The sequence below is a fragment of the Triticum dicoccoides genome, chromosome 3B (genome assembly GCF_002162155.2).
Source record: "Triticum dicoccoides isolate Atlit2015 ecotype Zavitan chromosome 3B, WEW_v2.0, whole genome shotgun sequence".
Taxonomy (NCBI): domain Eukaryota; kingdom Viridiplantae; phylum Streptophyta; class Magnoliopsida; order Poales; family Poaceae; genus Triticum; species Triticum dicoccoides.
In genome coordinates this window covers 564,305,930-564,327,034 of record NC_041385.1, presented here as the reverse complement: position 1 = coordinate 564,327,034, position 21,105 = coordinate 564,305,930, and the positions used below count along the sequence as shown (strand labels likewise).

The following is a 21,105-nucleotide window of genomic DNA, read 5'->3' as shown; positions in this document are numbered from 1 at the left end:
CTCTAGGGCATATTTCCTTCACTTTTAGCGTCCGTACGCGTGCTTTCATCAGGCAACTCTGACGCACAGACCCAAAGCAGACATGTGTTTTGTTCGCTTTTTATTCGTTTGGGTCGGCCGAGTGAACGAGCGCGTCCGCTTTTTGGTTTAGGTCGGCCGGTGCACCCAATGGATGGCCGATCCATTTTTCCCTCGTCCAAAAAAATGCAATTTTGAAAACATGCGGCCGAAATAAACATAATTAAACATTAATGACCGGTCAACCCCTGGCCAAAGTCCACTTAAACATTAATAAAATATTCAAAAAACTGCGCCCGCACGCTGCCCTAGGCCTCGTCCTTGCCCTTTCCCTTTCCATCTTCGGCGTCGCCGGTGAAGTCGATGAAGTGTGGCGGCGGCCCAACCCAAGGGAAAGCGCTCTGCCACGCCGCCAACGCCGCCTCCTCCGGCGTCTGCGGCGGCGGCTGCATTGCGCGGCGGCAGGCATGCTCCTCCGCCTACTGCTTGCGCTCCCACAACATCTGTTGCTCGCCGTCAGCCCGCTCCTCCGCGAGCTAGTGTTGTTTCCAGCACTCCAGGTGGGTTGCCTCCTTCTCCACCGTTGTGTCGAAGTCGACTAGAGGCGCGCTCACCCACTCGCAGACCACACCGATACACGAGTACATCTCCTCGTGCCAAGTAGGTGGCGGCAGCGAGTGCTTACGCTATGCATGGGCTTGGGCTCGTCCTTGGGCTCGAGGACGGGTTGCGGCGGTGGTGAGGTGTTGAGGGGAGCATGGACGAAGTCCCCCACCGCCGACAGGGCGAGGGCCTGCTCCAGGCCTTCCCATTGTGTGTCCTCCTCGCGCTGGCTTTCCTCCAGTGCGCACAACAGGGCCGCCTTGAGCGCGGCCTGGTACGCGACCTTCTCCTCCGGCAAGACCTCTGAGAGCGGCGAGGGGATGTCGGGGTTGACCTGCACACCGCGGCGGCGCTCCTCCTCATGCTCCAACGCGAACCATACCTCCCAACTGGGATAGTCCGGCGCGTACATACAGAGAAGGCACTGCTCCAGCGTAAAGAGCTTGCGGCACCGACGAACCTCCTCGGCGTGCGCCCGCAGCGAGCACGACACCGCCAGAATCGAGATACGCTGCGGGTCCAGATGTCAGCCTTGCGGCAGGCTGACATCTAGGTACAGGAGGGGCCGGCAGTACTGCCAGTGCCACCGTGCCTGATGGATTGGGATGTACAGCCTATCCCGCTCCCGTGGCGGCCCGCCACGTCGATGAGCCAGCGGCAGAGGAGAAAGAGGTGCGCGGCACGAGCTCGCGTCGGGGCAAAACTTCCCCTTGCCCTTGGCGCTGAAGAACCCCATGACGAGCTAGGGTTTGGCTGTCGCCAACGAGGGGGCAAGCTAGGCTAGATGTCGACATGAGATGGAAGTGGATGAGCCCCCCCCCCCCTTGGCCTTTCCCTTTCCATCGTCGCCATCGTGAACCAGACCCCTCACCCCCTCCACACACACACACCACCCACACACACGCACGCTCACATTAAAAAGGACCCGGAAACCACCGCCAGGCGGGCCTGAGGTAGGTGACAAGTGGGGCTGCAGCAAACACAGAGCGGACGCGCGGCGTTTCCGTTTCCTGTCCATATGAACGCAAACCGGATGCAAATTTGGGAGAGAAATGCGTCCACATGGACACCAAACGGACCGTTAATAAAATAACTAGGTAACGAAGTTATTTTATTACCTAAATAAAGATATTTATAAAAAAAAAGTTGAATCATTTTACTTTCTATTCATAATTCATTTTTATATTTCTTTAAAACAAAGATGAAACAGCTCTCTTGTTCCATAATTAACTGATTGAGTGAATTCCAATGAAAACCTATGTTTATAAGAAATTATCGAATAGTCCTTACTTCATATAGAACTAAAATCCTAATGACTATAAATTACCTAAGTTTTAGAATGTCTTGTTTAAGAGACTCAGTATTTTTTGTTTTGATGTGCGTTGGTCGGCTTGAGTTGCTCTTAGACCGCAGGCTATCAAGGACTAGACAAACTCTAAACAGTTTCTCAAAAAAAACTCTAAGCACAGGAATGCGAGCAACAGGACATGCATTGTGCTGGAGATATTGCTACTTCGAGTTTGCTTTCGACGGCCAACTCAGATTTGAAAGTCTGTCTGGAGAGTAAAAAGCAGGCTGCTCCCCAAACTCTAAGAAGTAGAATACGGAAACAAAACGAGTTTTACTTGAACTTGAACGGTTACACGATATCTGACAGCTTTAGTTCCTGTCGTATTGTGCGTTCACTAAAAAAAACATGTTCTGATATCTACATTCAGAATCTTGCATCGACGCGGCTTAGAAGCGGTAGTTGCACACGCACGGCTAGTGTTTCTATGTACAGACCATGACGGCACACAAGTAAACGTGCAACTAGAATCCAGAAAGCAAAGCCCCAGAGACATACACTTATCAACTTGTCGTGATTCTGCTTCCGCTCTGTTCGCTTTGTAGTGGCTACGGAGACACGATCCTTCGTTTAACAGCGACCGTATCCGTATGTCTTGAAGCCGCAGCATATGTATCAGGCACTGGGCTCGGTATATACCAGCAGGCAACCCTTAATCATCATCGTCATCCTCCAGGTCGCTGAATGACACGTCTTCGTCCTGCCCAACCGAGGTGATATTGCCTGTTTTGTTGTCGGCATGGTCCATGTCCTCTAGCCAATCCTCCACTTCTTTGTCGTCGTCATCCTCCGGGGTGTACAGGTTGGGTTTGTCACCCGGATTCTTGATTTCAGTATTCACCACCAGCTCCTCTTCAATTACAGACTTGTCAATAATTTCCGGCTCGCTGGTTGAAATGGGATGCTTGTCAGCCTCAGCCCCTGGCAGAGGATCAGGAGTTGGTTCTTGGAAAGAAGTTGCTTCAGACATTCCACTCTTGTCTTGGATGCTTGAGGGTGACAACTCTCTACCTTCAGCTTGGGTAGATAGAACATTGCTGCATTCTGATGAGCCCCCAGGACCCTCAGACGCAACATTTTTCATCCTTGGAGAGCTCTGCAATAACTCTTCTCTTGCTTCCAGTATCTGCATGAAAGAAATATCTCAATAAGGTGATATTTAGCAAAAGATCATCGCCAGAACCCCTTTCCAACATTACTAGAAAGTCTGACATTTCTTAATTCTTGTTGTTGTCAATGTAAGTTTCCCTAGTATACATGCTACCGATGACATCATAATATGATCCACAACATTCCACATGCATGATGGTCACCATTCTGTAACTATATTGACGGGAAATTGTCCATGGATTATATGCATACTAGAAAAAATAAGATAATCTTAGTTCACAATCCAAATTCTAACGGCCCATTAACATATCCTCCTGCTGTTCAGGTTGCTGTAGGGACTAGGGAGTACGCTATATTTTACAATGATATTTCCATTTGGAAGACCTTAGTTTTAAGCAATCCTATTTGTTTCCACCACAAGAATGTTGAAAAAAATAACAGCGCTGAGTATATTCAACTTGATGAGCCGATAGATTCAACATGACGAGTGACTTAGCGTATCTGCAATGAGAATACAATGTGGAGCTTGGATATGCATAAAGATTTAAGGGAGATCATATATAGTTAGATGCCACTTCTGGGCTTTGTTATGCTCGCGACCTTAAAGTTAACAATATCCTCAACTTAGCATTCAGAGCTAATATAAACTTAAGCAAGACTGTTTCAATGATGATGGTACATGGTGGATTTATCATAATTGATATTTGGCTGGAAGTGGATTAACACTCAATCCTTGTTCATAAAGCCAACAAGGGCCACTCTTAAGTTCTAGATATTCTGAAGCTGGTTTTCAGTACTCAGATAAATTGACCTGATTTCCCAGCTTACACGTTTCAGACAAGTCTCGCAATATTATGAGACCATAGGTTCAATCCCTTTTTCAACTATGGATAAACAATCCAGATCCAATTCCATACAGTTGCATAGAATAAAGTATCAGGGAATTTCACTATCTCAAGCTTAATGAGAATGCAGATTGATGTCTTCTTTCTTGTGAACATGCAATATGACGTATTGCAGATATAGAAGGGATCAAAAGATGAATTCCTGATAAAAAAAACTTCACCAATACAGCTACAACTCCAAAATTGACTCTTAACAGGTGAATTTGGAAATGAGAGGCCCCATTCGGAAACAGGTAAACACAATCAAATGCATGGGCACGTGTTTCTGTTTACAAAGCTATTTGTAGGTTTGCATGCATTGCAGCAAGATGGCATGATAATCTATAGTAACTAAGAATGTTTGGAAAACACAACAGAAATAATAGGACAAAGAGAAGGGAGTGTACTTGTGTCGTTGAAAGAAGTTCAGCATCTTCCTTGTTGAGCTTTGAGTGAAGAAGCACAAAATATATCTTCCAAAAGCATGCTTCACTCATATTGGTCGAACAAAGTTCGGTTCTGAGATATGATAAGCTTGGTACTATACGCTCTATAGCCAATGCATGTTCATATTGTGCATCTGACAGTTCAAAATCTGAACACAAAAGCATAGCAGATATAAGCGAAGGAATTGAGCAACAGTCAGGCGTGATATGTAACATACAACTGACATGATGGAACAAGATGCATGAATGGCAAGTAAACACTACTCCCACATAATGAAGAGAAGGAGAGCATGATGTTAAACATATAGTAATAAGCATTCATGATCATTCTAAAAACACATTTGTGACTGATTACTATGCCAAGTTAGTGCAAAGAAGAACAGTAGTCAATTATAGTTCCATGGTCCGCAAGTTTGGTAGGTAGGAAAAATTATGATTACGCCATAAACAACAGGAAGATTGGCAATAAGTCTATGTACAAAAGCTAAAATCTACAAAACAAAATTGCTAGATAAATGTACTTGATTCAATTATATTGTGTACATGTACTGATATCATCAGGAACCATGATTCCTTGAAAACAAGCCTAACTTCCACTAAGTATAGAAAGCAGTCAAGGTCAAGTGCTTCTTTTGAGTTATTTGATTGAAGGTGTGCGGGCAATTGACACAACTCATTTATTTGTAGGGACTTCATTTGTACATCTTAATAAGTAAAACTTTAATGTTACAAGCAAGCAATTTTTATAACAACCTTATTTGATGTCGTTTACGTGAATCATCAGGTTAAGTTACGGTGCTGGTATATGTGCTTTGAGTCTGCATCTAGCTTTGTCACTTGAGTGTTTTGATGTTTTCTAATTCATCTCTAGCTTTGGAAGGTCTTGTAGATCAGTAAATGGCATAGTTAATCCTGATGATTTTGCAGAAATTGCGGCTTCGTGACAATTCAATACTAATAATACATGGCAAGTGACAAAATTTTCATCATAAGCATTTATGAGAAGGTGCATACTGAGAGCTGGAACACACTACATGGACTATCATTCTCTCTCATTATTAAAATCCGCAATCTGTACTCCAAAACTTCCTCACTAATTATCACTTCAATTAAACAAACAAACTCGATTAAAGCCCTAATGAGACTAGACACAGTAACTCATTTCAGGTACCCACTCTGTCGAACTGGACATCAGCAAATGTAATCAGACGGAGTGCTAACATATTAATTAATTCAACGCAGTTCCTTGGCAAACCTTAAAAAATGTGGAGAAACAGTCAGTTTGAACATGATGTGGTTGATTTGGCCTGAAGCTACATCCTCATGCCTCCACACTTAGCAAATACACCATTCTAGTAACCACAGCATAGGCAGTATAAACATAGTTTGAGCAAAACTGCAAAGACCTAGATTAAAACACCTGATTCCACTCTAATAATCTCAGTTTCAGAATTCAGAGTCTTCTGCTGCACTTGCATATCATAACCACACAAGTGCAAAGTAGACAAAAAATAATAATCTACTGCAGATAAAACTTGAGCAGAAAAGTCTGAAGCAACTGGGTCTTACCATCGGCGTGCCGGTCGTTGACGAAGAGGGGGAAATCGAGCCACGTCTCGGGAGAGGTCGAGATGTGCCTGACGAACACCACCACCTCCTCCGTCACGCCCACCGCATCCACCTCCTCCTCCTCTTCCTCCGGCACGAAAGGCAGGAACGACGAGGCGATCTTGGAGATCTCCACCACGGCGTTGGCGTTGGACAGCATCGAGATGCCACTCCGCACCCTGCCCCCGATCTCGGCCAGGTCGTTCCGGATCCCGGCGACCCGCGGGGACTGGGGCCCATACTCTCCCTCCGCCTCCGCCTCAGCCGCGGCCGTCGACGTCTCGGCGGCCTCGGCCCCGGCCGGCGGCGGTGGCGCGAGGAAGGAGGCGACGCCCCAGAAGCGTCGGGTGAGAGACTCGGTCAGCTCGGAGATGTCGCCCTTGACCCCACGGCCGGGGGTGTCCGGCTGCTCGTCCTCCTCGTCGTCGGCGCTGGCGGCGTGATCCGGGCTTTTGTCGCCGGAGGCCGCCTCGGAGTGGTCGTCTTCGTCGTCGTCGGGGGCGGAGGAGAGGGTGGCCGCAATGGAGCGCGCGAGCCACGACATCGCCGGGAGCTCGGCCGCAGTGGAGGGTGGAGTGGGGCGGCTGGCTGGTCAAGTGACGTGCGGTAGGCGGTAGAGGGGATATGGACTGGCCGGCCAGCGGATCGGAGGACCAGTGCTTCGGGTCGCAAACGGGTGCGCATATCCGTCCAGTAGAAGAAAAATCGACGGCCGCGATCTGGTTAATTTTCAATGTTTTTTTAGACAGGTTAATTTTCAAAGTTGACCCCGAGAAACATGAATAATTGCTCCGCTCTGCTCCAAAGTCCACATCTCTGTATGTTAACGCTTCCGTCCCTAATTGCTTTCTTAAGAATGATGTAAATGCATAATGGTGGTGTGTCCGTGTCTTCTGCTTTCTCTTTGGTCCTCTCTATGCCAAAATCAAGGGGCAAGTGGCCAATCAGAAATTTAATTTAAAAATGAAAAGGAAAAGTGATGGTAGCTTCCTCAGGAGACATGGTTTACTGGACAATCGAAACAATAGAGGTCGCTGTGTTTCAATGGCTTAAGTGCGCTGAAACAAGCAACAATAGAAAAGTTTTACTATTGTACTTTCTCCGTCTAGGTGAGTAAGTCATTTTAGGTTGTGCATCGTGACCAAAGAGGAGGGAAAAAAAGAAAACTTAATGTTTATTTGCTAATTAATAGCATTGCATGCAATGAACTAACCACTGCATGTCGTGTTTAGTAGTCTCAAGTTATTAAAAGCATGCACACCTTACTTCTCTTATTGGTTGATATGTCAAGAAACAAAAAATGAGGTAGAATTTAATGCACCGCGCCTAAGTGTTTTGGGATTATTTGGTTTTCGTAAGATGACTTACACACCTAGACGGAGGGAGTATATTTGCCGGTAGTACAGTACTCCGTAACAGACACGCAAAAAACGGCTAACATGCACGTACGGTATGCACATACGCAATGATTTGCTGGATCAGCAGACCCAGCGCGTGCGAGTTGGCCAGCCGTTTTATACCACCTGTTGCTCCGCCCTATCCTCCAAACCCGTGGACAAATTCCTGCGAATCCATCAAAATAATTGCCGATTCTGACCATTTCCCTCTTATCCGCCGGTACAGAAATCTGCCGACCCCACGGATATGAACGCCAACGCAAAAAGGTCAACACCAAGCGGCGGTTTACGCGGACGGAACGGGCAACGTCGACGAAATGGAAGCGTATATATTTCACGAGGTGATCGAGTTGCCATTGTACACTCTCATAACGCAGCCGGCCATCGAGTTTAAAGGATCTTGTGTTTCTCTGCGAGAAGCCAACGCAGCTCCGGCACGCAGACAGAAGGATGAAGAAGGGTGGCAGGAAAACGAGCAGGTGCTTCTTCTGCCTCGGCGCGCCGATTCGCGCGCTGTCGAGGGCGTGCGACCTCTACGTGAGCTGCATGTCCGGCTGCGCGCGCCGCATGCCGGCGGGGGCTGTGGTGGGTGGCCGCGGCTTCGGCGGGCCGGCCACGACCATGCACCTGCGGGCGAGCTCGGATCGCGCCGACGACCCTGTCCGTGCCGCGTCGAAACAGCGCCGCGTCGCGCCCGAGCCGGTGGACGTCGGGGCAGCGAAGAGGAAGGTCCACCTTAGCCAGGCGCCGGCGGCCGTCCTGTCGCGGAGGAAGCCCCCGGCGACGATGGTGACCATCGCTGAGGACGGGCCGTGCGAGTTCGGCGCCTGCCCGCTGAAACGTCCAGAGCAGAGGAGTCGCGGCGCGGCGGTGGGCGGACTGGCCGCGCGCGGCGGCGGTTTTGGTGCCATCAAGGTGGGGAGCAAGGCATTCGAGAGCCGACCGTGACGCGTGCGTACAATACACGCGCGTGATAAAACTTAGCTTCTTTCTTCTAGCTAGATGTCCATTCATTGATTCCCCAAGTTCTCTCTCCCTCTTGATGATTTCTTATTGACAGATTTTTTTTTAAAAGGATCAGATCTATTATAAAAATTACATTGAAATTTCCAAACCACCAAACGACCCCTTACTGACGCAAATAGAACTGTCTCCAAAATTGCTTTACACACGACGGTTAGTGCACGACGCTTGCACGATTCTCCCTCCCCAATAGGGCTCCACCACGCACGGTAGCTGCTGGTGCTTTTTTTTTTGAGAATCGGTAGCTGCTGGTGCTGCCACGTATGAATCGTTCATGCATCGGCCGTGCAGGCATCGTCTGTCTAGCAACGCTCAACTGTCTCCAGTCTCTCGCAGGACGCGTCGTATAAATGCTAGCTGGTCACGGCGTTGCGGTGATGGAGCAACGGTTTGAAACTGGAAATGACCTTAGGCTAGTCATAGTGGGAGTAACATAGGTAGTAACATAGATGCCACATAAGCAAAAATGGTGATGTGGCAAGTAGTTAATGAGGAGAGAGGCAAATAGAGTAACATAATATGTTACCATCACATAGCGGTTTCCAATGCATAATGAGTCTACAAAGTAATAAATGAAAACAACTATGTTACCACACATATGACACTACCCACTATGAAGGTAGTAACATAGACTAGATGTTACTAGTCTAAGTTACTTCCCACTATGACCAGCCTTACATCGTTGGTTGAAGAGAACTGAACTCTGGAAGCAAAGCATCTAGAGACGGGCGCCTCAAACCCGCCTCATACTCCTGGTCATTATCCGGTCACGATTTTTTGATCCAGACAGGCCTCTTAAACGGTCCTCAAACGCCTGGACTGACCGGCACCGTTCATATCCAACCCAAATATGAGGCGGATATGGAGGTGCCCGGGCACGCCCGTCACGTCCTACCCGACAGCTCGATCCCATCCCAAATTGCAACAAATCCACCCCGAAGACCAGTCGGATTCATTTGCTATCTCCTCTCTTCTTCCTCCTCCGCGACGTCCATCTCGTGCTCCGCCGCCGCGCCCGCTCCGCAGCCATTCCCAAGCTCTCCGCTGCCAGCTCCGAAAGAGCCCTTCCGTCCTCACCACGGGGGACGTGGTCGCCAGCCCGAACGCCACCGTGGTACGTCCGACAACTCTCTGTCTCCGCCTTGCGCTTGATGTGTTCGACACATTGTCCGACCGGATATTTTGTGATTTTGTTAGGTAAAACGATGGATTCCGATGCTTCGTCAGACGAGGAGTATGGACCGACAGAGCTTGACCAAATGATTCTAGATGAGTTCTTCGACTCGTCGGATTCGAACGAAGAAATGGACTTGAGTATGCTCATGAGCATGAAAGAGGAAATGAACAGTCAAGTGGAGCATATTCTCAACTTCAAGGGCTCAATCAAAGGAAGAAGAGTGATCAACTGGGACAGGGTGTCCAGAGCAAAACTACTACATAGGGACTACTTTGCTCCCAAATAGTGGCGAATCTAGAAAAAAAATGGAGGGTGGGCTCAAAGTTTATGCCGAGAAAACTTGACGCGCTTTTGAAGAAAAAATGGATTATTTCCTAATCATTTTGTGCAAATAAACTGATTTTTTTCCCGGATTACTACTGGAAACATGTTATTTACTAGAATTTTTTGTTTTATTTTTAAATATCAAAATTTGAACTGAATTTTTAAGCTTTTTAGTGAGATAACCATTATCTCCAAATCCATTCGTCCAAATAAGCACAAAGTTTCCCAGATTACTACTGGAAACATGTACTATTCACTAGAATATTTCTGGATTTTTTGGAAAATATCAAATTTTGAACCAAATTTTAACTCTGTTCACTATAACAGACATTATCTCCTAATCATATTGCCCAAATAAGCTAAAAATTCCGAGCACTATTGGAAACATGTGTATTTACTGTATTTTTTCTGTATTTTTTGAAGAATATCAAATTTTGAAAAAATGGTTTTACCTATTTAAGTTGACAATATGTGTCAAACAGACAATAATGAAACAAGGATAGAAATTAGTTCGTGAATTAATTATAATAGAGCTAGCTAGTAGCTACTCACTGGGACTAAACTAGCTAAAGCCTACAGCAAATAAATTATCAACATTTGACAACGGAGCAGCACACGCACTGAACAAGCATAAAAAGAAAGCAAGAAATTAGACAGAGTCCAGAGAGAAATTAGCAGGGGTGTTGTCTGCTCGTGCGGGTGTGGCTGTTCTGCCTAATTTGCTTAAATAGGCCGCATGGGCTGGCTGGCCAGCTTCTTCTGGGCTGGGCCTGCCGATGCATACTAGTAAAAAACAATTTCGCGATTTTGCAGGGTAGGCTCGAGTCTATCGAAGCCTCACGGGTAGATTCGCCACTGCTCCCAAACCTACTTTTCCGGATGATTCATGGTTTCGTCATCATTTTCGCATGCGGAAACCATTGTTTTTGCTCATTATGAAGAGGGTGGAGGCACACAACAACTACTTCAAACTCACAAGGGATTGTTGCGGCCAACTCTCTATCTCAGCCAAGCAGAAGTTCACGGCTGCTCTGAGGATGATTGCACTTGGTACCGCTGCAGATGTCGTTGGTGAGATGGTCAGTATGGGGGAGAGCACGTTCCTGAAAACTACTGTCAGGTTTGCCCGCGCCGTGACGGAGGTGTTTGGACCTGAGTATCTCAGAGAACCAAATGCGTAGGACACGAAGAAGTTGTTGGCTATTGGAGAGGCAAGGGGGTTTTCAAAAATGCTCGGATCAATTGATTGCATGCATTAGCAATGGAAGAACTGCCCCAAAGATCTGCGGGAAATGTATCAAGGTCATATCAGAGAGGCCACCATCATACTAGAAGCGGTGGCATCACATGGCTTATGGATTTGACATGCTTTCTTTGGAATGTGATGTGGCCACGACTAATGTCAGTGTTCTCAATGTTTATAAAAATTTTCCACAGGTCAGTAGAATTAGAGCGCAGAGATTTATACGTACCAAAATACAATAGTTTTCGTGAGAACTACCAGGAGAAGGTTGCAGCCCTAGTTGAAGTCATGTGCATGTATTCTACTCCCTCCGTTTCTAAATATTTGTCTTTCTAGAGATTTCAATAAGTGACTACATACGGAACAAAATGAGTGAATCTACACTCTAAAATATGTCTATATACATCGTATGTGGTAGTTTATTTGGAATCTCTAAAAAGACAACTATTTAGGAACGGAGGGAGTAGTTGGTTGCATGGTACGTATTAAGCAAAGAAAGGTCGGCTACATGCATGCATGCCAGTTTGCCAGGGAAACAAATTATTAGGAAGGCAATATACACAAAACTCCTACAAATATGAATCATTAAGTGATGAAGCTAATTCCTTTTCTGAGATCCCGAGAGCACCAGCGCAGATGCTGCGTCAAGAAATTTGGGAAGCAAACACATATATATTAACCAGAAGGAAATCAAAGATTGCATCAGTTGGTAAAAATAGAGATTGGAATTACTACTACTTCTGTTGGGGTCGACCACCAGAAAAGATCACGAGCATCAGGGAGTTTCTCACGTGGATTTTTACATGTTTAAAAGAGATTGGATGGGGCCCACCAAGCTTGCCGATCCTGGAGTTAGTTTAAACCAAGAAAGAGTTTACAAATTAGGAAATATGTGTACGTGTGTCTTTTGGAAACCTTTTAGGCGTGCGTGTGTTTCAAGTTGGCTAGTTCGTTGAGATTGGTTTTCCTTCGTGGAAATTGTTTTGCGCATGAGTACCTTCGTCGAGATTGGTTTTCTCGTGCTGGGCTGCAAGGTTCAAACCCTCTATTTCGTGTACATCGCGTGCGCGGGCGAGAGGTTGCTACTGGTGATGGTGGAGTGTCGTGAAAGGTCGGACCGCAACAACGGATCGGATCTCGCCACGAGGTTCGGTCTATATCAGAATGTCGGGTTCTCACAACGACATCAACGTGCTTCAACGATCTCCGGTGTTCAGGAGGCTTTGCAATGGGGAATTACCGCTGTGCAACTACACCGTCAACGGCCGAGAGTTCAACATGGGATACTATCTTGCCGATGGTATCTATCCTTGGTGGGCGGTGTTTGTGAAGACCATATTCGAGCCGCCTCGCAATAAACAGAGCCACTTTGCAACAATGCAGGAAGCGGCTAGGAAGGATGTGAAGAGGGCATTTGGTGTGCTTCAGGCTCGTTGGGGAATTGTGTGGAGCACTGCAATAATTTGGAAATCAAGAACTTTGTGGCAGGTGATGACATGTTGAGTTCTGCACAATATGATTGTCAAGGATGAGGGTGATGATGTAGCCCAAACCCATGATTTCGAAACACCTGGAGAACAAGTTGAAATTCTAGAATATCAAGATGCGGCTCGGCTGATGAACTTTCTGTAGATGCATCAAAATCTTCGAGATCGGCAGGTGCACACGCAAGTACTCAATGATCTTGTGGAGCATATGTGGACCCACAATGGCAACCAAGGAGACAATGCTTGAGTTTGGCACTTAAAATAAATTTTATGTAAACGCTATCTATGCTTCGTACCAACACTTGCTATTTACGTGCGACATTGTCTTGTATGATCGACGTGCATGTATTTTTCATGTATTTGAGAGTCCGTATTTGAGATATGTGGATGCCAGGACGGAAATATGAGGAATCGTGTGGATGCACCCGCGGGCGTGCTCGGACGAGTCCGCGGACGTATAGGGGGTCGGACTTGCCAAATCCGACTGTAGATGCTCTCACGAGTTGAGCCGATTTGTAATTTTCTCTCAAAATATGATGAGTCGGTCGCTTTACTTGTTTCATGAGCACATTGGTCATTCTGCCATTTCTCATCGTAACGAGGCCAACACAGCTTGGTGAGTTGGCGTGGGGCCATAGTCGTCGATGTTTGCGGGAAAAAGGTTCACGGACAACACATGGGAAGGCTTTACTTTTTACAATACAACCCTTAAGTTTAATCCGAGGGGTGGTCTTTTATAAATAGACATTAGGGGTAAAAATCCTCAATTCTCTCCCCGCTCTCACTCAAATCCCTAGCTCACATCACTCTCACTCCGCTGTCAAATCCCTTGCTTGAGCCCCCGCAAAAAAACATCCCTTGCTTGAGATGGAGGAAGAGAATTGGTCACGAAGAATAGGGAAGGGCACATCTTTTTCTCTGAGGAGTTCCATCTTTTGTAAACAAATGTTAGGGGTAAAATTCTCCAATTCTCTCCTCGCTCTCACTCAGATCCCTAGCTCACATTGTTCTCACTCCGTTGATGGAGGAAGAGAGTTGGTGGCTGAAGAATAGGGAAGGGCACACCTTTTTCCTTGGGGATATCCATCGTCGCAACGACTAAAGCACTGGTCGGAGGCTGCCTCGGAGTGGTAGTCTTCGTCATTGGAGGGGGCGGAGGATAGGGTGGCCGCAATGGAGCGCGTGAGCCACGACATCGCTGGAAGCTCGTGTCGTAGTGGAGGGTGGAGTGGGGCGGCTGGCTGGTCAAGTGACGTGCGGTAGGCGGTAGGGATATGGACTGGCAGGCGGCGGATCGGAGGACTAGTAGTGCTTTGGCTCGCAAACGGGTGTGCATATCCGTCGAGTAGAAGAAAAATCGACGGCCACGATGTGGTTATTTTTTAAAGTTTTTTTAGAAAGGTTCATTTTCAAAAAGAAGAAAAGGAAGAAAGGTTAATTTTAAAGTTGACCGCGAGAAATATGAACAATTACACTCCTCCAAAGACCACATCTCCATATGTTAACGCTTCCGTCCCTAATTGCTTTGCTTAAGGTTGATAGGTAAACGTAATGTAATGGTGGTGTGTCCGTGGGGTTCGGCTCATCTACAGTTATGTTACTACTGTACCCGTGCAGTTACTTCTACAATCTACCGTTCATTTCAATTGAAGGGCTCTCCTTTCTCTCCATCCTTCTCGTCACAGCGACGTCTTCTTCATGAGGAAGTGAGCGTTCTTGCTGTCCGCCGGCGTTCACCGTCCACTGATGAACTCAAAGAACTCGGCCTTGGCATGCTCCAGCTGGGGCTTCTATTTGTATCAATAGCTAGGTATGTACGTCCTCGTCTAATTCTTGGGATAAAATGTGCGCCTGCACGTACAGATACAATTGTGCATGCGGATCTCTACGATGCTAGTATATGCTTTGCACTTGGCCGTTCGGGATTTAATAATATGCGCAGCTAGCCGCTGCCCCGAGCGATGAGAGGTTCATGAGGTATCTCGTCCCTGCTGACCATACCTTCGCTGATATGGAGCACGCATGCCGCGAGCCACAGTAGCAGGGTGACGCGACCAAAGCAGCGCCGACCATGATAGAGGAGGACCAAACGGCAGCACAACTGAAGCAACATCCACCTCGTGTGGGCGGCTTGGGTCGATGACGATGAGGGACAGTGGCTGGCAGATGAGCATGCCAGCGAGTAGCCGCTCTAAGGGCCTGACTCCGGCGCCATGGTCTGCTTCTTCGGCGCCTGGGCATCGTGGACATGAGTATGACCTTCTCGTGGAGCTCGTACCGGAGCCTGGCCGGTGGGATGATCGCAACCACGTCATCTTCTTCATAAGGAGTTATAAGCAGCATCATAATTTGGATGTTTGGTGTTCATTTGCGGCGTGGCTGGAGTGGACGAAGGCCGGCGTGGCGGCCGACGGGAGGGCACTCGCGCGCGCGGAGAGCGGGTTGAGGAAGTGGAGGTCGGAGGCGGCTGAAGGAGGAAGGCGTTGCTATGACAGAGATGCCTGGAGAAAGGAGAGCCCTTCGATTGAAATGAACGGCGGATTGTATAGGTAACTGCACGGGTACAGTAATAACATAATTGTAGAGGAGCCGAACCCGTGTCCGTGTCGTCTGCTTTCTCTTTGGTCCTCTATATGCCAAAATTAAGGGGCAAGTTACAAACCAGAAAATATAAAATTAAAAGGAAAAGTGATGGCAGCTTCTCTCAGGAGACATGGCTTACTATAGCAGACAATCGAAGCAGTAGACGTCGCTGTCTTCCAATGGTTTACGTGCGCTGAAACAAGCAACGGTAGAAATTTTTTATTGTATATTTGCCGGCCGAATTGCAACACACGCACGCAAAAAACGGCCAACATGCATGCATGGTGGTATGCACATACGCAATGATTCACTGGATCAACAGACGCAGCGCGTGCGAGTTGGCCAGCCGATCAACTTGTCGCTCGACCCTATCCTCCAAACGGAAAAAATCCATTTTAAACCTTGAATTTGTAGAGGTTAGGCGAAATGAACCCTCAAGTCAAAATCCCGGTCGATTGCACCCTGAACTCTACAATCCCGGTCTAAATCAAACCTTCGGATCATTTGCCAAACGGGGATTGCTGACATGGAAAAGAATGACCGGGATTGGGGAGGAAAACTCCCGCAGCGCCCCGGTTGGGCCGGCCCAGTTCACAGCAGCGCGTGCTGCACGTTGTTGCTTCTGTTTTTCGTTCTTTATTTTTTTCGGTTTTTCTTTTCTGGTTCTTCTTTCTTTTTGTTTTATTTTTATTTTTATATTTTATTTTTATTATTTTATTTCTCCTTTTATGATTTCTTTTTTCCTTTTTACTGTTTCTTTTTCCTTATATTATACAAAGTTCATTGTGTGTTACGAAAATGTTCACTGTATATTTAGGTATGTTCATGCTATATTACAGAAAAGTTCTAAAATGTTCACTGTATATTTTGGGAAAATGTTTGAAATTCAAAAAAATTCTTTTATGAATTCTATTTTTTTCACCTTTTCAAATTTTGCACACTTTTCAAAATAAGTTCACTGCAGTGAAAAAAATGTGCAACGTACATTGAAAATCTGTTCCCTGTGAGTGTACACAAAAATGTTCATCGCGTATGGAAAAATTGTCCATATTGCATTTAAAAAAACAGTTCACCGCAGTGAAAAAATGTGCAATGTATTTTACATTCATTTAAAAAATGTTCTTTGTTCATAAATATTGTTTGGAATTCGGAATTGGTTTCATTATAAAACAATATTCGCATTTTTCAGAAAATATGTTCACACCTTTTTCCAACAAATGTTTCGCAAATTCTAAAAAAAGGATCTGTCACAGTACTTTTTTAATAGCGCTGCGTTTTATTCACAAGTAGTTTCCCGGACTACTGGCCACTGACGTTTCTATTCGTGGTGAGGTCGGGAGTTCGAGTCTCATGCACTCGCTATTACTTTTCGTTATTTTTTTCGCATCCGCTTGAGGCATGCTAATGGGCCGGCCCGTTTTGCGTGCCCTTTTAGCGAAGGCTAGACTGACTATTGGACGCACGCCACGTGGAGCTCCCCAGGGTGTGCGCTTTTTAGGAATTTTTGTTATTGAACGAAAACATAATCTAGCGGGCCGGCACACCAGACGAATCCCGGTTCAAACGATGTCAGGGTTCGATTTAGACCGGGATTGTAGAGTTCAGGGTGCAATCGACCAGAATTTTGACTTGAGGGTTTGTTTCGCCCAACCTCTACAAGTTCAAGGTTTAAAATGGACTTTCCCCCCTCCAAACCCGTGGACAAATTCCTACGAATCCATCAAAATAGTTACAGATTCTGACCATTTCCCTCTTATCCGCCGGTACAGAAACCTGGCGACCCCACGGATATGAACGTAAACGCAAAAAAGGTCAACACCAAGCGGCTGTTTACGCGGACGGAACGTCGATGGAATTAATGGAAGCGTATATATATCACGAGGTGGTCGAGGTGCCATTGTACACTCTCATAACGCAGCCAGCCATCGAGTTCCAAGGCAAGCTATAGTGCTCGATCTTGTGCTTTTCTCTGTGCGAAGTGAACACAGTTCCGGGACGCAGGCAGAAGGATGAAGAAGGGTGGCAGGAAAGCGAGCGGGTGCTTCTTCTGCCTCGGCGCGCCGATGCGCGCGCTGTCGAGAGCGTGCGACCTCTACGTGAGCTGCATGTCCGGATGCGCGCGCCGGATGCCAGCGGGGGCGGTCGTGGGTGGACGCGGCCCCGGCGGCTTCGGCAGGCCGGCCACGACCATGCACCTGCGGGCGAACTCGGATCGCGCCGACGACCTTGTCCGCGCCGCGTCGAAACAGCGCCGCGTCGCGCCCGAGCCAGCGGACGTCGGGGCAGCGAAGAAGAAGGTGCACGTTAGCCTGGCAACTGCGGCCGTCCCGGCGCGGAGGAAGCGCTCGGCGACGATGGTGACCATCGCTGAGGACGGGCCGTGCGAGTTTGGCGCCTGCGCGCTGAAACGGCCAGAGCAGAGGAGTCGCGGCGCGGCGGTGGGCGGAGTGGCCGCGCGCGGCGGTGGTTTTGGTGCCATCAAGGTGGGGAACGAGGCATTCGAGAGCCGAGCGTGACGCGTGCGTGATAACACTACTAGCTTCTAGACGTCCATTGATTCCACCGGTTTTTTCATTGATTTCTTCTTGTTGTTTATAAACAGTTCGATAACGATCGCAAATCAGCAAATGGAACTGTCCGCGATGGCGCGACGGTTTGGAAATTGGAAATGACCTTATTTGAACGTGTTTTTAATATGAAAAAACAGAAAATCTACAATACGAACGTTCTTGTTATGGTTTTCCAGCGTGATTTAATGCCTACCATTGGATTTCGCCCACCGAAGTTGCGCATACAGGGATGTGATTGTTGCATGACATGATGAAAGAAAGGAAAAAGTCTAAAACAAACTTTAAAGTTATAGACGAAAGCTAAATCAAATCCTGAACTTGCAATTCCGGAAATCAGCACATCGAACTCTTTGATCCCGATGTATTTTAAACCCTGATAGTGTTTCCAAACAGAAATTGTCGGCGTGGCAGATGGAATCCCGGGATTGTTGACTGCGGTCGCTACTGGGCTGGCCCAACATACACGAAATTCTTTTTATTTTTGCTTTTTCGTAACAGGCGAAGTAATAAAAATCTATATCTATACTCTATATACTACTATTAAAAAAAAGAGCAAACATGAATTAGTCTAAACCCACCAAACTTAGTGTACACAAGAAAATCAGCACCCTTGGATGTAACCCACTTAATTATATCTAAGAGCCCGTATTACTTCGGTGGTTTGTCATCGAAACGAATGGACGAGATTAAATATTCTGTCAGTCTGCCACCAACGTACGGTCCCACGCATGCCCACTAATCCACGACGTCGTACCCCCAAACCAACATCACGTCTCAGTTGAGAAAAAAAACATCACGTCTCCGACTCCACCCCTCCCCCAGCCACCACAGAACTCCTCCATGTTCCCATCGCCGCCGCGCGTCGCTCCTCCTCTCCCCTGCTACCCCCGTCGTGAGGAACCAACCTCCGAAAGCAACCAGAGCGGCAAGCGGCGAAAGAATGGAGAGATGGCGTCTGCGGCAACGGCGAAGGAGATGGGGCTATTGGGAAACGTAGCATACGATTTCAAAAAAATCCTACGCTCACGCAAGATCTATCTAGGAGATTCATAGCAACGAGAGGGGGAGAGTGTGTCCACATACCCTCGTAGACCGAAAGCGGAAGCGGTTGCTCAACGCGGTTGATGTAGTCGAATGTCTTCCCGTTCCGACCGGTAGAGTATCGAACGTACGTCACCTCCGAGTTCTGCACACGTTCAGCGTGATGACGTCCCTCGAGCTCTTGATCCAGTAGAGGGTTGAAGCAGTAGATGGGTTCCGTCAGCACGCCGGCGTGGTGACAGTGATGGTGATGTGATCCGCGTAGGGCTTCACCTAAGCACCACGATAATATGACCGGAGGCGTAAACTATGGAGGGGGCGCTGCACACGGCTAAGAGCAATTGTTGTGTCTCCTACGGGCGCCCCCACCCCTCGGTATATAAAGGAGGGAGAGGGGAGGAGGCCGGCCTAGGGCGCGCCAAGTAAGGAGGAATCCCACTTGGACTCCTAGTCCTACTCGCCCCCCTTCCTTCTACTGGAGGGGGAAAGGGGGAAGGAGAGGGAGAGGGAGAAGGAAAGGGGGTGTAAGGGCATATTTATCCCCAAGATGTTTTGGTGATTGATGACAATGCTTGTGCGGACTAATCGTGTGCGTTTAGTTCTTTCAGAGATTCATCCATTGGCACGAGACGATTTCCTCCCCTCGGTGTTGTACTCAAGACGGTGTAGCTCCTTCTTTTCGTTGTTGGTGGTCTAGTTTCGTAGGAGTCACCGTACTATCAAGAGGGGATCCGCTTTGGTAAGACTTGGGTGGAATCACACGTACACATCCTTATCACACCCGTCGTCTTTCCTTCCGCATCTCTGGAGCTGCTGTTTTCCCCTTGCTATGCGTTTCTCTGCCCCAGCGGTAGTACCGCGACCTCAGCGGTAGTACCGCCGAAGCTCCCCAGTGGAAGTACCGCTCTTAGAGCGGTAGTACCGCTCCCAGCGGTAGTACCGCTTGGGATTTTCGGCCATAGTACCGCTGAGTGCCTGGGCTACTTCCGCTTCGATTCTCGAACGAAGTTCTTCGTGTCGGGTTTTGCGGCACTAAGGGCGGGCGGCAGTAGGAGCGGTAGTACCGCCCTAAGCAGTAGTACCGCTCTTCCCTAGCGGTAGTACCGCCCTGGGGTCTGGCAGCGCGGCAGTACCGCTGGGTTGAGCGGTAGTACCGCCCGGAGCGGTAGTATCGCCCTTCCCTAGCGGTAGTACCGCTCTGTGCGGGGCTGGTGAGTGGGATAACGGTTGGATTATTCCCCCCACTATATAAAGGGGTCTTCTTCCCCAAAGTTGACTGACCTCTTTCCCCCAAAGCTCCATTGTTGCTCCAAGCTCCATTTTCGCCCGATCTCTCTCCCTAGCCAATCAAACTTGTTGATTTGCTCGGGATTGGTTGAGAAGGCCCAGATCTACACTTCCACCAAGAGAAATTTGATTCCCCCCACTTATCCCTAGCGGATCTTGTTACTCTTGGGTGTTGAGCACCCTAGACGGTTGAGGTCACCTCGAAGCCATACTCCATTGTGGTGAAGCTTCGTGGTGTTGTTGGGAGCCTCCAAGTGTTGTGGAGATAGCCCCAATCTTGTTTGTAAAGGTCCGGTTGCCACCTTCAAGGGCTCCAATAGTGGAATCACGACATCTCGCATTGTGTGAGGGCATGAGGAGATTACGGTGGCCCTAGTGGCTTCTTGGGGAGCATTGTGCCTCCACACCGCTCTAACGGAGACGTACTTCCCCTTAAAAGGAAGGAACTTCGGTAACACATTCTCGTCTCCACCGGCTCCACTCTTGGTTATCTTGTCCCTTTACTTTTGCAAGCTTACTTAAGTTATATCCATTGCTTGCTTGTGTGTGTATTGTCTTTGCATCATATAGGTTGTCCACGTAGTTGCACATCTAGACAACCTATTTCATTGCAAGGTTTAAATTGTAAAAGAAAAGTCTAAAATTGTTAGTTGCCTATTTACCCCTCCCCCTCTAGTCAACCATATCGATCCTTTCAATTGGTATCAGAGCCTCGTCTCTTTATTAAGGACTTTGCCATCCGAAGAGTATGGTTGACATCCACGACGGTGCGGAGGAGCACTCCGGTGTGAATCCCATCTCATCCTCGGCCGAAGGGGGAGCCTCGGTCTCTCGTGAGGAATTCAATGTGGCTTTAGACACATTGAAAACCTCCATGACGGCCGAGGTTAAAAGCATGTTTTCTGATTTCTTAGACGGACTTAAACTATCTACCTCACCGATGAAAGTGGGTGATC

The 21,105-nt window shown here is 47.7% G+C and overlaps 3 protein-coding genes across 3 annotated transcripts; 2 read left to right on the top strand and 1 right to left on the bottom strand.

The window, feature by feature from the left end:
- Positions 1–2,223: 2,223 nt before the first annotated feature.
- On the bottom strand, positions 2,224–6,624 carry LOC119277102. Its single transcript, XM_037558324.1, has 3 exons — positions 5,979–6,624; positions 4,371–4,558; positions 2,224–3,095 (listed from the first exon to the last, which is right to left on the bottom strand). Exons 1-3 carry the CDS (start codon positions 6,559–6,561, stop codon positions 2,622–2,624), a joined length of 1,245 nt encoding a protein of 414 aa, XP_037414221.1. The 5' UTR covers positions 6,562–6,624; the 3' UTR covers positions 2,224–2,621.
- Positions 6,625–7,798: 1,174 nt separating this feature from the next.
- Positions 7,799–8,411, top strand: LOC119281556. Its single transcript, XM_037562051.1, has one exon. It carries the CDS (start codon positions 7,865–7,867, stop codon positions 8,360–8,362), a length of 498 nt encoding a protein of 165 aa, XP_037417948.1. The 5' UTR covers positions 7,799–7,864; the 3' UTR covers positions 8,363–8,411.
- Positions 8,412–17,197: 8,786 nt separating this feature from the next.
- Positions 17,198–17,870, top strand: LOC119281555. Its single transcript, XM_037562049.1, has one exon. The coding sequence runs from the start codon at positions 17,261–17,263 to the stop codon at positions 17,765–17,767; it is 507 nt and encodes a 168-aa protein (XP_037417946.1). The 5' UTR covers positions 17,198–17,260; the 3' UTR covers positions 17,768–17,870.
- The last annotated feature ends 3,235 nt before the right edge of the window (positions 17,871–21,105 follow it).